At 40.7% G+C, this 16,414-nt stretch overlaps 1 protein-coding gene across 1 annotated transcript in view; it reads left to right on the top strand.

Moving 5' to 3' along the window:
- Positions 1–16,414, top strand: part of Ryr3 (ryanodine receptor 3) — a 465,461-nt gene that overhangs the window by 198,980 nt on the left and 250,067 nt on the right. Inside the window, 6 exon segments of the mRNA XM_035447052.1 lie at positions 3,287–3,455; positions 5,105–5,240; positions 5,658–5,753; positions 7,154–7,272; positions 12,686–12,819; positions 13,971–14,212. Of these exon segments, the coding sequence (XP_035302943.1) occupies positions 3,287–3,455; positions 5,105–5,240; positions 5,658–5,753; positions 7,154–7,272; positions 12,686–12,819; positions 13,971–14,212 (896 nt within the window).

Genomic DNA, 16,414 nt, shown 5'->3' on the forward strand with positions numbered 1-16,414 from the left:
AATCATTTTACGTATCAATTTCCCCACCCCCACCCGGTCCCTCTCCCTCCCATCCTCTCATGTCTCCTACCAACCTTGTAATCATTGCATAGATGAGGTGAAATAGTTTGGATTTGCATTTCCAGAATGAATAATGGTATCAAAACATCTTTTCATGTATTTTGTGGCCATTCATACATCTTGTTTGGTGCAGTATAATCAAAAGTGTTTGCCTCTTAAAAATTGAGTCATTTGTCTTCTAATTGAGATTTCTAAGTTCAGTGAACTTGCTAGTACAAGTCATTTACCAAATTTATGATTTATAAGTATTGTATACTAATCTGTGGATTTTCTTCTCATTTTCTTTTTAATTTTTTTAATAAATTTATTTTATGTGTGTGCATGTATATTAATCATGTATCCAGAAACATCATTAAAATTGTGTTTCAATTCTAGGGGCTTCATTTTAGTGTAGAGTTTTAAGAGTTTTCTAGATAAAACATCAGGTCATCTATGAATAAAAAGAGTATTTTTTTCTTTTCAGTAGGAAAATATTTCTTTTTTCCCCTGCTTGTACAGACTAGAACATCCAGTGCTGTGTGTAATGATGATGCTGTGAGCAGATATTCTTGTTTTATTTCTAATCTTAGGAGGAAAACGTCGACCCCCCCCCCATTAGGCTCAGTGTTTTTTGCAGGATCTTTAAAAATGCCCTTTACCAAGTCATCTGTTTCTAGAAATTCACTGTGGTTTTTGTCTTGAATAGGGGTTAGATTTTGTCAAATACTTTTTCTTTGTCTTGTGTTCTGGTCCTTTGTTAATAAGATTTACTACTTTAAGTGACTGAGAATAAGGTATTGACATTTCTGTTACAGAATTTTGTCTTCTAACTTGAGGCTGTATGTTTTTCTTCATAAGTTGTCATATGCTTATTTTTATAATATATACATTGCCTTGAGAAGTTGTCTCTTTTGAAATTATAAATTATCTTATCTTCTCTACAAACCTTTTCACTTAACTTTGTAGAGTCCCTCAATATCACACATACAGAACATCTTCATTCCTACGCTTTCACCTCATAAGCAGCTTTGACTCTTAGCTATGTCTCCTGGAGATTTCATATATTAGGGTTTTTTCTTCAAATCAAGTATGACAATTGTTCTTTTTGTCAGTGTGTTTAATGCACTTATGTTTAATTAAGTAGATGCTTATATTTATAATTGTCATTTTACTCTTTTGTTCTCTCTTTTGTTCTGTCTTTTACTACCTTCTTCAGGATTAAGTATATATTTCTAGTATACTGTTTTAGTTTTGGGGAATTTGTTTATTTTCATTTTATTGGGTTTTTTCTTAGTAATACAATGTATATGTAACTTGAAACAACCTATTTCAAATTCATGCTAACTTAAGTAAAGCATGTTTATTCCATTATTATTCTACTCTCTCCCCCCTCCTTTGTTGCAACATTGCCATGGTGATGTTTCCATGTGTTAGAAGTGCATAGCAATACAGTTTTACTATGATGGTTTTACAGAATGGTTTGTTGAATCAATTAGAAGACCAAAACAGAACATCATATTTGAATACTTGTTTCATTATAATGTCTCCTCACCTTTTTCTCTATTTCTTTGTGTGGGTGCTACCTCCTGTCTGTAGCCATTAACTTCTCAAGGACTTTCTTTATCATTTCTTGTCTAACATTCACTGATGGGTCTATGTTTGGCTGCAAAATACAGTTTGAAATTCAGGAAGCTTACAGTTCAAACTTGGAGTTTATTTTCTATCTTTGTGAGGCCCCACATTCACCCAGATATGAATAGATGGTGTGGACCCTGGCCAGTCCTTGTCCTTTGTCTGCCCTGCCATATTGGAAGTCTTTGCCCTGAAACTGACTGAAAAGCTTCCCTAACCTAAAAGACAATAGACTCCCACTGTTCTCACCAAGGTTTGCTTATAAAAAACAAACAAACAAGAATACCACCTCCCAATTTGATATATATACATTTGGCCAGTTTTCATAATCCTGAAGTTTATTTAATTTTGTCAAGTTTTTGTATACAATGAACTCCCTTCTTCAGTTCTTCTAGATTCTTCATCCTCAATGGAGCCCTTATTTCTCCCAGTCACCATGGGATCTTTTAGAAGAAAGAACAACTAATGACAAATCCGTGCAGAGGAAGTGACAACTTTGTAACAGCTAGGAAATGAAAGAGGAAAAATAATTTGGAAACAGACTCTTGTCTTCCATCTCTTCTGAGAAGGCACAGTATGCAGTCGCCTTCTGAGAAGGCAAATCTAGATCATAGAATAGGAACAGAGCAAGAGAGAGCAATGAAGAAAGAAAGTAAAATTCCGTTGTTTTTTTCCTCACCCTCTGTACAGTTGCTAAGAACAGTGCAGGAGGACAAATGAGCAAAGTGGTAGATAGAGACTCTCAGAAATATGCATAAAGCCAAGTTATTGACAGTAGCCCTTTAAGTTTAGCATTAAGAAGGAATAGAAGCCAAGAGGAGCAGTTACTTAAGCTAAGAGAGCCTGGAAAGGGAGGTATTGCAGAGGGAGGGAATCCAGGGGGAGAAGGATCCAAAGGTAGGAAGCGGACACAGAGAGCAAAGCTGACATTAACACTTAGATGACAGAAGACAGGTGTGTACACACACGCAAATACAAAACGATATACATATGCATCAGAAGACACTTGGAGAGAGAAAGTATGTAGGGAGAGGAAGAAGACAAGGTGGTATAGATGGAGAGACCCCCCACCTCCTCAGCCCCATGTTTAATCTATTCTGAGAAGGTATCACAGATTTAAGGAGTAGTATTGTAGGTTAATACCTTTGTCGTTTTTTCCAAGTGTTGTTTATTTAAAGAGAAAGTGTGACAGACAGACAGGGATGAATGGAAGTGAACCATCTGCTGCAGATAGAAACCAACATCCTAGTAAACACACTCGACATTCCCTTTTAGATTACACAGAAATCATCATTAGACACTCAGGGAAGACCTGTTTGGCACTGAGTGCTGAGCATAGCAATGCAACAGGATAAACTGTAAGTTGCTTGAAAATAAATGTGCCAAAAGGAATCATGTTCCCTTGTTTATGACATAGCTTTCAATGAATACAAATATTGTCTCCCAATGCTGTGTTGCTGGGTACACTTCATCTTGTGGTTGTTGGTGCAATGACTACCCCATCAAGCAGTCACTGTGCCCTGGAAGGAGCTGGAAGGAGTAAGCACCCAGTAGACGTTCATCAGTGCCCTGCTGGTACCTGGTGCCTGAGCAGTGTCATCTCATGGTTTTTTAGTGGAAACAATCGCACAACTGCCCCTGTCACCTTGCCAATAGAAGAGGTCCTGCAGACCCTACAGGACTTGATTGCCTACTTCCAGCCACCAGAGGAAGAGATGCAGCATGAAGACAAACAGAATAAGCTCCGTTCTCTCAAAAACAGACAGAATCTTTTCAAGGAGGAGGTAAGTCAAGAGAGATTGATGGATTGATTGATCAATTGGTCGATTGGTTCTCTTTGCATTCGGAGCTGAAATATCCCTATGGCTGCAGCTTAGCTCTGTCTGTACGCATGTACATATTCATGAGCAGACTCAAGAATAAGAAGCTTTCCAGAAGCTGGAAAGAAAAGGATTTACTGGAGATTGATATTCCCTGACACCCACCAGTGGTAAATTAATGATGGTTGGTCCATTCAGACTGTTTAGGATTTGATGCTTCATTGTGAATCTGTATCCAGAATCCACAAACAAAAATATCAGCTTGTTATATCATGTCATTGGTTGCCATCCACAAATTTTGGGATATGTAAGAATTACCTAGGAAACCAGCTTGAAAAATGCAAATGCTTATATTTCATCACAACAGAAGCATCTGGGAAGCAGGTTTGAAGGATACAGATGATGGCGTATCTGCTATTAGACAGTGAACATCTGAGTCACTGGGGTAGGGACTAAATGTGAAGGAAACATTAAATGGCAGTGTGGTGTCCTGAGATTCAGCCTCTTCTGACCCCATTCTTGCCTGCAGCGATGGCCTCTTCTGAACTCAGGAATGATGATCTGGTCCCACTAGGCTGTGGTGGACTTCCCCAGCACTCCATGCCTGCAGATTCATCCCAAGTGGTTGATGTGGGATATACAACAATCCCTGTCCAGTCTTCAGATTTTAGCAAAGGAGGACTTGGAGGCCTTCTGCATGTGTTGTAGACTATTTAAATGGCATTCACTATCTCCCTCCTACACATAAGTAGGCTCAGATGTTCTTGTGTGGGGGAGGTGCCATCATCTAGTAAGAAAATGTTGGAAAGGTGGTTGAAAATGCTCTTTATGCTTCTTGTCTCTAAGCCACACCTAGGGACAAGGAAAGTGAACATGCTTGTCTGATGCAAATGAATAAATTTCCCTTTTCATTGAAAAATATTTTTTCATACAATATATTCTGATCACAGTTATCCCCCCAAACTCCTCCCAGATCCTTCCCACACACCCCACCCAAATCCAAACCCTTTCTTTCTCTCTCTCATTAGAAAACAAAAAAGGCCCCCCAAATTTTTTTAAAAGAATAGGAAAAAAGAAAAAGAAAAAAAGACACCCCCTCCCTAAGAAAAAAAAAAGTACAAGTACACATATAGACACAGAGACACACAGACTAGCGCACACAGAAATCTCATAAATCACAAAATCAGAAACCGTGATATGAATGAGATTTCTTGAATTTGAGGTTTAGGATGGAAGTAGGTGCTAGACCCTGAGCATTTTCTGAGTCTGAATCACTTCCCATCAGATGGAAATAAGGTTTGTTCATGTCTCATTCATACTCTGTCTTCCTTGCTGTGTCCTTGGACTAAGTGAAACACAGCACATGGGGACAAACCTGTCACAAGAGACTGCTGACTCACTCCACAAATGGATGTTATTTAGGTCTACGAGGCATTTTTTAAAAATGTGTATTTTGTTTTTAAGAAGAAAAAGCTCTGCTGGCACCATGAAAATCTGCTACCATATAAGTACTGTCAGTTTTAGGAGGTGATAGATATGGGAGAAAAATGAACTAAGGAATCCACAGTGCCTTTTTATCAAGAAATGCTGATCTTTTCCTCAATTCTCCCCAGGGAATGTTGGCCCTGGTATTGAACTGCATTGATCGCTTAAATATCTACAATAGTGTAGCACACTTTGCAGGGATCGCAAGGGAAGAGAGTGGCATGGCCTGGAAAGAAATTCTGAACCTGCTCTACAAATTGCTAGGTGAGTATACACGCAGTGCCTCCTCTCAGGGAAGACATGTAAGGCTACATGGGTTGTTAACTTGAAGTTTAGAATTCCTTGGAGGCCATTTGTTGAACATTCTCTTCTAACCGGTTTAATCACTGTTAACTAATAGCTTATTGTAGTTTCCAAGTTATAGCTAGAAGTTGTCAGCTGTGGTAGCCAAGAATGTATGCCAAGGTCATGTAGCCAGAGTACGTGTGAGAGAGGGAGTAAGTGATAGATTTTAATTCCCCTAAATGTAGGAATGGGGATTGTCAAAGGGCCAGAAAGGGAAAGATTGCCATTTGGGACTTTTTCAGAGCTAAGCTTGTGAATCACTCAACAGCTTTCCAAGTCTTTCTTCATCATTATGCCCTTTAACCTACATGATCAATTTTCCCCCCTCGGTTTCAGCTGCTCTCATTCGTGGAAACAGAAACAATTGTGCTCAATTCTCCAATAACCTTGACTGGTTAATTAGTAAATTGGACAGACTAGAATCTTCCTCAGGTAAGAACTAAAAGGAGCAACAAAATTTAACTTTGTAATTCCCCCCCCACCCCCGTTTTGTAGAAATGAAAACAGAATTGACTCATTTCCATTTGGTGGCCAATAATCCTCAATTCAACAACAACAACAAAAGAAACAATGTTCAATGCTTCCTGACAAGGATATGCCTTTATTTAACAGAATCTAACTTGGGCTTCTCTAATCCTTCCTCTTTTGCTTAATTTTACATCCTGTGCCTTTGCCTTTATTCCATGATGCTTCACACACCCAGTGATGCTGGCCTCTTCCTGCTCCACCAATGCCTTTGTGTTTAGAATGAACACCTCTTTAGCAGAATTAAAGGATGGCCTTTCACTTAAGGTAAACAATCCTCTCCCACCCACCCCCAATGGTCTTTCCTATTCCTTGATCTATGGCCCTTCCTGATGACTCTCGGAGAATTAAGTATCATGGCCATCATCACTAAGTAACCACGCACAGGCTGAGCAATTCAATTATAAGATGAGTGCACACTGCAGGTGTGTGCGTCCTATGGGAAGCTGCAGTCTTTTGATGCTTTTCTTACAGTCTAGAGGTGGCAGGTGCTTGAGGAAACCAGCCAAGGAATGGTCCCCCAAGGACCTCCGTCCTGCTCACATCATTTTAAGCTTTTCTTCTCTCTGGTGCCTTCTTTTGTTAGTGAAATTGTATTTCAGGACAAGTTAAGAATACCTTGCTTGAGTAAAACCGAATTAAGGAATTTTTAAAAATAAAACCAGAGAAGCTCTTGGCCAGCTACTTCCCTTGGATTCCCATCATGATGTTAACCTTGTATATGCCATGCTACAGGAATATTCTTTACCTTAGGGCCTCAAACTGTACACAGAAACCCATCCTCTGTGCCAATGAAGTCAAACAGTTTGCTTCTCAAGCTCATACTCTACTAGCTATATTAGGACATCAATAATAGCCACTAATTTCTGTCCTTAAAAAAACACTTAATCTGAGAATAAAGTCAGAATATTTACAAATTGCTTGCATCATCTTTGTGAGCTATAGGTAAACTGGGAAAGTGCTTATATATCTGTATTTAAATGAAGTACTGTCTGGTTTGGTCAATCTAAGAATCCCACCTTACAGCTGTTTTCCTATGTCTGACAAAAATCATGTTACTGTCTAGGAGAGGGAGAATTAAGTTAGTGTTGAATTAAACTCACCTCTAAATTACAGGCTATGTGGCTTTGGGGCCCTTGGAATCTACCAGAAATTACTACATCTCTCTTCTGGCTAGGAAGGTTTAGTAGAGTCAACAAATTGTGCCATTCTGGCCCCTTAGGATGCTCTTTTTACTCTTGGGTTTCTAAATTTGGCCAGTTCTTCAGCTCGCTGAACGGCCAATGATTGTCATGACATTCATGCAGGTATTTTGGAGGTCTTGCACTGCATCTTGATCGAAAGCCCGGAAGCCTTAAACCTGATAGCAGAGGGCCACATCAAGTCCATCATCTCCCTCCTGGATAAGCATGGGCGGAATCACAAGGTGGGTATGGCAGGAAGGCCACTCCTAGTGGTTTGTTTTCCTGCCTTTTCTTTCCCTCACACTAATATCCATTCTGTGTTGTTGAAAGCATGATACATAGTCTCTTGATGATTTTGACAAAAGCTTTGGGAAACTGGGAGTCTGAAAAATCTACAGACTCACTCCAAGACAGCCAGCCTCACTGAATCTTAAATGGTCTGGGTTTCCCCAGCTTCCTAAGCCCAGCCCATTATCATTAGCCCTTAATACACATCTCACTGTGGGGCCAGTTGAACAAGATTGGCTCTCACTCTAGGATCTATAAGCTTAGCGGTGCATGATTTGATTGAACATATGAGGTATACCTGAGCTGCCAGGAATTCTAAAGGGTGATGTTAAGTCCCCAGCTCTCTCCTACCATCATTTTGTGGGAAGGGAACTGTATTGGGGGATGTGTTTCGGTCCAGGAAAAGGAGCCCCTGAAGCACTGACTGCATGATATGCACCAGCCTGAGGAAACAGAAAAGCTATGGTCCTTAACATCTGTGAAATTGCTTGGCAAAGAAGAAAATATGTGGGGTTTGTAATTGCTTTCTCGGATGTGGTAAATCAAAAGCAAGCGTGAGGCTTGAGCCTTTGTCCAGCTTCTGTACATTCCAACATGTTCCTCCCTGCAAAAATGTAGTAAGAATGACTGATAAGCATAGAAAAAATGAATGGCTTGAGCCATTTGTCTAGCACTGAAGACAAAGAAGCCATAAAAAAGGAGACTGCCCTGGTTTCATTATGTTGGGGCCTTGCTACAGTCGGATCAAGGATGACCTATTTTGATATTTGATAGATTTTTGTGCCATGAGTGTCTTAGGCTCAAAGTATCATTTGTATCTTAGGGGTAATTTTACAAACAACTTGCTGAGTGTTTGGCTTAGGAAATTCCAATGAAGTGTTCCTCTATCTACTGTTCTGTGCTTTCTGTAGCCTGAGCATTTCAAAGTCTCTCTCATCCACTAGGTTTTCCATGAAAACAGTTACTCACAATATGTAGAATTCTGGAGTCTCAGGGAACCTGGACAGTCATCTGTTAATGATGTGGTGATGATGGCAGTGACAAATACCTTTCTTTTTCACTCTTGGGATACCAGGTACCCATGTCCACACGCATCCTCTTTATACTTTACCATGCCCCTCTGAGGCAGTGTTCTTTTTTTTTTTTTTTTTATTGTTTTATCACTTTGTATTTTTTTTTTAATTTTATTTTATTTTATTAGTTCTAGATAGGGAACAAGCTTATTTCAAGTCCCTTCTCCCTCTCCCTCCCCTCACCCCCAAACTTTCTCCCCCACCCCCAGCCCATCCCCCCAACCCCATCCACCCACTACTCCCCAGGCAGGGTAGGACCCTCAACGGGAGCTCAGCAAAGTCCACCAAGTCTTCCTATGCTGATCCTGGGCCCTTCCCCATGTGTCCAGGGAGGCAGTGTTCTTATTCTTTGCATTTGCAGAGGCAAAAATGCAGAACAGGGGCCCTTGAAATTCAGCAATTTTCCAGGGGCCTCTCAGCTAGTTGATGACATGCTGGAAGCAAACATTTATAGTTCTTGCTAGTATCTCAAACTGAAGAGGGTGAAGATTTCCTATGGCCCTATTATCCTGGGAGGATATTAATTTTGTTTTTAGAATTACCTAAATATAAAGCTCTTCAAAGTGGGACCCCCGACAGTTGAAGGCCGTCATATTTTAACATTGAGCTTGAGGGCCCCCATTATCCACGAAAGTGCCTTTACAGAGCTTGTGTATGTAGTGGAGGTTGGGATCCATTCTTATTCCATAGCACCTCCAGCCATTTGCTTAGCATCAAGACTGTGTCTAAGAGCAGCACATCCACTTCCTCTCTATCCTGTTTAAACCGGTAGTTTGGTCACTATATAGAATGCATTGCTTGTCATCTGAAGCTTTACCTCATTTGAGATCACAAGTTATACGAAAGAACACGATCTTTATGGAAAGAAGAGAAGTGGGCATAGGATCAACTCCATTCCAATTGAATGCACTCTCACCTTTGACCTCCCAGTGATTTTATTTTTGTGAATCCATCCATACCTCCTCCCTTCCAACTTTTCCAGGACAACATTCTCCTCTTGTCAATTAAAAAGCAACACTGAAACTTTTGTCCACTCTTCAAAACTTAATTTAAATTACACTCCTTCCATGAAACTTCAAATATCCCAGTTGTAATTGATCTCCCCATCTCTACTCTTACACAACACTTTTTTATGTTGTAGCAGCTATTCTAATTTGCATTTCACTGTGGTTATTTTCACAGAATATTTCTCTTATCCATTGTGAGTTACCTCATGATAGAAACTATCATTGTGGTCAGTACAAGGTCAAGCTCATAGACTTAATGATGTAGGGATCCATACATGCTTTTCAAAAATTTAATAAGCAAAATTAGTAAGTGAATAGAACCCAAATCCATTTCTGTCTCACCTTGAATGATAGGATACTATGTACATGGCTTATCTTACAGAACAAAAGGAAAATCAGTGAAATGTCACTAACTCTAGTTTGTGTGGCAAAAAAGAATAACTGATAAAATTATTGCATTTATCCTATATTTTCCCACAGAGCTAGTTTTTATTAATAAAATAATAATTATGGTGTACTCATCTACTTGCTTCCCTAATAACTTGCCCCAACTACTGAGGCTTATCACAAATAAATATTTTGTTATCTTTTTGTCTCACAATAATTTTGAGTCACTTGTGAGAAAAATATATGGTAAAATAGTAATTTCATTGGTCCCTGGGAAGAATGAATCAGAAACAAAAGTTTAGCGTGCGTTGGTGGAGGTAGAATGTAAGTAAACAAATCATTAACTCCCACACCATTGCTCCTGAGCTCCGAGCATCAGTTGTTTCATGGCAGCCACAGCAGCAGAGAATGGTTGCCAGCCACTCAGTTCTCATCCACAGGAAGAACAAAACTGATCCCAGGGAGCTGGAAACACTCTTTGATCAAATGTGTAGCTTGATGTAAAAATCACAAACTAGGTACAGTTAACATTTCAAAATAAGTCTGTTTTTACACATAAAGACTAATGACAATAAAACATCCAAATAATGTTTGCATTGATATTTAATATAGATTTCTTTTCTTTAAAGTAGGATCCCCATATAAGTGTATGTTTCCCACATGGGCTGAAGGAGACAAAGATCAATGGATGCCTGTTGGAAGAAATGTGATGAAAATTATTCAGCTCTACTAATGGGCTGTTGATTAAGGAAGTTTAAAACAAACCTGTATTCAGTAGCTTAGCATACAGTACTTTGACTCATATCACTGTACAGAGCCTGTCAGTTGCAGGGCTCCACTCTGTGTCTGTTCAGAGATACAAGCTCTCTCAGGGCATCTCTAGCTGCCATGAGCTTACAAATCTAGACATCGCTGGAACTTCTTATAACAAGAATGCTTTGATTTAGAGGGGGGGGCCTGTGGCTTGGCCAAGCAATCCATGCACCTCTGTTTCTAGCAAGCTCCCAGTCCTGTCAAAGATGCCAGCCTAGGACTCTGAGAACGGAGTCCCTGGCACTGTAAACCCTGCATTGGATCCGTATGCAGAGGGAATAATAGAGAACACTTAGGAGACTTGGGGAGATATCATCACATCTACCCCGTTGCTCTTGAGCAGAACTCAGTTACATGACCCCACATACCTGCAAGGTAAACCTTGTCAGCTCAGGAAGAGAAGGATACAGAGTCTGGGGAACACTCAGCAGAACCTAACTCACCAGGCAAGTTTCCAAAAGGCTGCTGAGAAATTAGCAAGCAGACATGGATTCTAGGCAAGAAGCCTGTGAGCTCTCTTGGTACAGTCCATCTATGCCTGCTTCTCATTGGAAAGGGTCCCTTTCAATACTTTCAGAAAGGTGTCCCTATTCCCCCATCATACATGAAGAAATGTCATCTTTATGGTGTCAACTGTTTATAGGTGAGCATTGCTCTATCAGACTGTATGATTCTTGTCGTCTTTATTTCTCTTTGCTGTTGCTATTATGGATGAATTAAGCTCAGCTTTTGCTCTGGCTGTGACAGCAAGGTTCCCGAAGCTATCACTCCAAGGCAAAACAGATGAAAGTGTATGATGTGCCCAATGGAAAGTATTTAATTTCCTGGCCATCCAAGGCTCTTTGCTTAGAATGAGAAATCACCCTCTGGATTTCGAGTTTCCACAGCTGGTATCTGTCATGGAGTGGTAACAGTAAGAGTGCCCTGTAAAGCTGCCTTGGGGCTTCTTTTTCTGTTTGACCCATAAATGTGCTCTGTATTTGTCTGGAATGAAATTGACATTCAGGGAGTCAGGTAGAAAATTGGTTTGTGAGAATTATAGACACAAATGCCATCAACCACCTTAAGGTATCCAACCTTGCCAAGTGCTGGGTCTTCAGTGGCCATTTCAAAAGACTGAAATGTATTTGCCCACCTTCCTGTCAGTGTGGCTCTTATTTATCGACTGCTATTTGCACATTCCTCCCTGTTCGGAAGAGAGGAATAGTGCCTGCCCCACCAGTGTTTGCTCTGCTGTGGTACAAACACAAAATCTGGATATAAGGGGATGGGGCACAATGAGATAGAGCAAATGAGATGACAGCATGGAGGAGGAGAGCCTTTTCCACTTGCCAGGCAACTGGAAACAGCCACGGTGGCTTGGTGACAAGTTTCTCAGAATTATGAATTACCTAGGCTCTTGCAGGTTTGCTGTGCTTCCAGGTGGGAGGAAGAGAGTCAGTGAAACACTCTGAACACTGGTTTTTAGGAACTTATGAGCATCTTAATGCACGCTGATGATATCAAAACAAGATACCCAAGAACCGGAATCTGCACCACTGTCTGAGGGTCGCAAGCCTGCTGCATTCCAGATCCCAAGCAAATGGGCTCTGAATGCTTGTTATTCCCAGTTGTCTGAGCACCTCACTAATCCTCAGTGCACGCGGGCTGGGTAAGACTGTGAAGCTGGTTTGCAAGGCCTGTGGACAGCATTTGATTTAATGACTGGGCAAGGGAGCAGCGACTGGATTGGGTGCCTTGAGAATCTCACCACACTCTAGTACTGACCCTGGCTCGACAGCATGTCTCCATAGTTTAGGTTCTCACCGTAATAGAATTGGACCACATGTGGAATGCACAGTCTGGAGAGATGGAGTGTAAGACTAAGGCAGTGGTCTGAAAGGATACCAGTAGCAGCTGCTGCTGGAGCATCAGTCACTCCTCCTGAATAAGACTCTTCCAGGTCGAGGCTAGTTTTCCACATATTCTTTGATCACCCCCACCCAACAGGCCTCCTACTACTTTTGTGTGTGATGGTGATTAAGTTCTGCACACTGTACCCCTACTCTTGGAGCTGAGGTTTAGGGGTCGGTGTTGTCCTCTGGCAGGTTCTCGATGTCCTGTGTTCCCTCTGTCTCTGCAATGGGGTTGCAGTAAGAGCCAACCAGAATCTGATCTGTGACAACCTACTACCCCGGAGGAACCTGCTCCTGCAGACACGGCTAATTAATGATGTCACCAGGTAGGGTCACTACTGTCATTCCAGATGCCAAGTGTGTCTCTAAGTAGGGAAGAAGATTTTGTAGCAGAGCTCAAGCAAATAAGAGCATACCATGCAGAGGTAACTTTCTATGACTAGGACCATGTCCTCCAGCTCCCTTAGGGGAGTTTTACTCTTAAAGTATCTGAGAATGGAAGATAAGTACATTCTAATGATTGAAGTTTTATTTTAAAAATCAATACACTTTTATTTTTCCTTTATGATATATTCATATCTAAACATTTTAATGTAATACATGTCCCACGTTGTTACTACAGTTGCTTACATTCAAGGACACATGGACATTTATCTGACTGATGTCTGTGGGGGTCAAGATAGACCCAAGCAAACCTCCAGCCCACCCACCTGGTCCCTACATCTGACCACATGTGACTCATGTCAGCTCCGAGAACCAGACAGGCCTTATATTCTTCTTCCATTTTCCACTAGGTCCATATCCTGATCTTCAGTAGCGAGGGAAAAATGTCCTTCCAAAGTGCAGAGCAACACACAGACCTCGCCACCACCCAGACCTTCCTTTTCATAGACATTTTAATACAGTCCAAGTTAGAAATGTCTGTCTTGAACATACACAAGCCCAGAAAGAGTCTCTCTTCAAGTATAAACCAAACATTGAGAAGTCCAAGCTGTCTGTCCCACACTTTTTTCAACTTCAACAAGGTTGGCTAATAGTGACTTCTCACTGCTTTTAAGTATTAATTATGCTTAAGGAACAAAAACTGTTGGGTTCAAAAAATGATTGTACTTAAGCCTGTACCAGAAGATGGAGATCATATAAGTGATTTCTCCTTCATATTGAAAGACACAAAGGTTGGTGGTCATGCAACCCTTATAACATTTACAGCATTGTTGCACATGGTTGGCATTCCATAGACCTGTTGCCTTGAATTGCATATTTAAAAAGCCACCTTTATATCTTATAAGAAGTTATTGCTGTCCCCATAATGCTAAGAACTTGCCCACATGCTGAAGGCTGTACAATAACAAAATAAAATGATTAAAACACTCTGGCCGAAGTTTAATTGGGCTAATGCCTCCTCTTGGGTCTGGTTCAATTGTTCTTTTAGTTGTTTGCTCTCTGCAGAAGCAGCCTATCCCATGTTTAATTTCAGTATCCGGCCAAACATCTTCCTGGGAGTTGCTGAAGGCTCACCACAGTACAAGAAGTGGTACTTTGAGTTGATTATCGACCAGGTGGAACCTTTCCTAACAGCAGAGCCCACACATCTCAGAGTGGGCTGGGCCTCCTCCTCAGGCTATGCCCCCTACCCTGGAGGTGGAGAAGGATGGGGAGGCAATGGCGTGGGTGATGACCTTTACTCCTATGGCTTTGATGGACTTCATCTTTGGTCAGGTGAGTACCTTGTAAAGGCTTCCGCCCTCTATTTTATTGCTGAAATAATTGAGCCTCAAGGTGTATACTTTATGTTAAAATGATAAAAAAGCTTAAATCCCATGAGATGGTGGTTTGGTAGGAAGAGCAACAGGTTTAAACAAGCTTCATTTACAGCTTTATTCTGTGAGTTTCTCACTATGTCACCCAATAAAGATCACCTAACTTATGCTCAACATCACAATTTAAGTGTAAAATGCCCCCATAGGCTCATGTGTTTGAATATTTGGTTACCAGCTTGTGGTGGTACCTAGCTGAAGGAAGTAGGTCATTGGGGTCATACCTTGAGGTTTATAGTCAAGCCCAACTTCCTGTCCTCTTTCCAGTTTCTAGTCCACTAGTATATTAACAAGCATCTGCCATTTATTCCCATTTGCACTGATCCACCCATCACCATGCGTCCCCTGCTAAGATGGCTATAAGCAAACATAAGTTATCCCTTCCTATCTTGTAGATATTTGATCACAGCAATAAGAAAAGTATCTAGTACACTTAGTGTCTATAACTGTCAGTCTTTATTGCAAATAGGGTTGTTAGGGTTCTGTGAATCAACACATAGGCAATGCTCAGCTTTATTTAGTGGGCAGTGAGCTACATGCTTAAATGTCATAATGACCTTTAAGGTAGCAAATACTGAACTCACGGTACATTTACAGAGACTGATGCACTAAGACACTAAGAAATGCATTCGGTCACTCTGGGAAGTCTCCTGATCTGATTATGTCATCAATGCCATAATGTCTTGGACACTGCTTGCTGCTTCATGTTATGATGGTTAGCATCTGTAGGTTAGCATTAATCTCAAAAGGAATTCAACACTTTAAAAAATAAATAAATACTGATGTTTTCCCCTTACATACCCATGACCCATGAGTGTAAGGGGATGAATTGTTTCTGCCTGGTTGAAAAATGTAAGGCTAACTCTAAGGTTTTCACCCTAAACAAGTACCACACCTCTCCTGCTTGTTAATATTTCCTTAAGAACTGCAGTTGGAGATGATATGTGCCTGATAAAAATGCCTCACAGAATCTCGGTGTGGCATACTTCTTACAGAGGAGTCATGATGCACAGTCTTCCTTAATTTCAGGATGAATGAAATATTTCTCTACAAGATGAAACTATGCACTGAATTTTTTGTGTGTGTAACTAAGAACTGCATACCCATCACATTCTCCTTCTTCCCTTTGACCAGTGGTTCTCAACCTTCCCAATGCTGCAACCCTTTAATAAAGTTCCTCAAGACCTCCCAACCATAAAATTATTTTCATTGCTACTTCATAACTATCATTTTGCTACTATTAGAATTGTAAGGTAAATATCTGTGGTTTTAATGGTCTTAGGTGATCCCTGTGAAAGGGTCGTTTGAACCTTCCCTAAAGGGGTTATGACCCACAGGTTGAGAACCAACATCTTAGATGCTACCCTAACTGCCTGATACCAATAATCAGTGTCTGAGATTCTGATGGCATACTTCATGGAATAGTCATTATTTTAATTTGTTAAGACAAGATTTCTTGTTATTTTCTGCTGTTTTATGTGCACTTTAAAACTTTAGGCCTATTGTAAATATACTCTTATGTACATTTTATCTATCCTGGACCACTGAGAGGGATGTGGGGATACAAACATCAACTCAAGTTCTGTGTGCTCCAAGGGACAACTTAGAACAGACAAATAATGAAAAATGGCAGGAGGAAGAACGAAGCAGAAGGAAAATTGTCTTTCCCTGTACCTCCCAACTCATCTTCCTTAGTTCCTCTCTTGCTAGTTCTCCAAGGCCTACTGTGGAATCACTGAGTTGAGCGTATACAGTAGGAGCCTTTAGCTGAGGTTATCACCACGTGATCTACACTATTTCTGGGAAGTGAAGAGTGACCGGGAATGAGAAATAAAGGATGCTCACACATATCAGCAACTCCTGAGATGATGGGATGAAGTCTGTGAGTGACTGAGCTTCACTTGCGGAGCCATTTCCACATGGACTACTAATGGCCACCATCTTATCACCGAAAGTCTTTGTGCTCCAAGGGAAATACACCTTACATACCCTCAGAGGACTCTGCATAGAGGCTAAGAAACATGAATCACAGCCACCCAGTGGATAAAGCATATCAGATTCTTGTTTCAAAGACAAATGGATCATTCTTAAAGGAAAAACTTCA

The sequence above is a fragment of the Cricetulus griseus genome, chromosome 6, assembly GCF_003668045.3.
Source record: "Cricetulus griseus strain 17A/GY chromosome 6, alternate assembly CriGri-PICRH-1.0, whole genome shotgun sequence".
Lineage (NCBI taxonomy): Eukaryota > Metazoa > Chordata > Mammalia > Rodentia > Cricetidae > Cricetulus > Cricetulus griseus.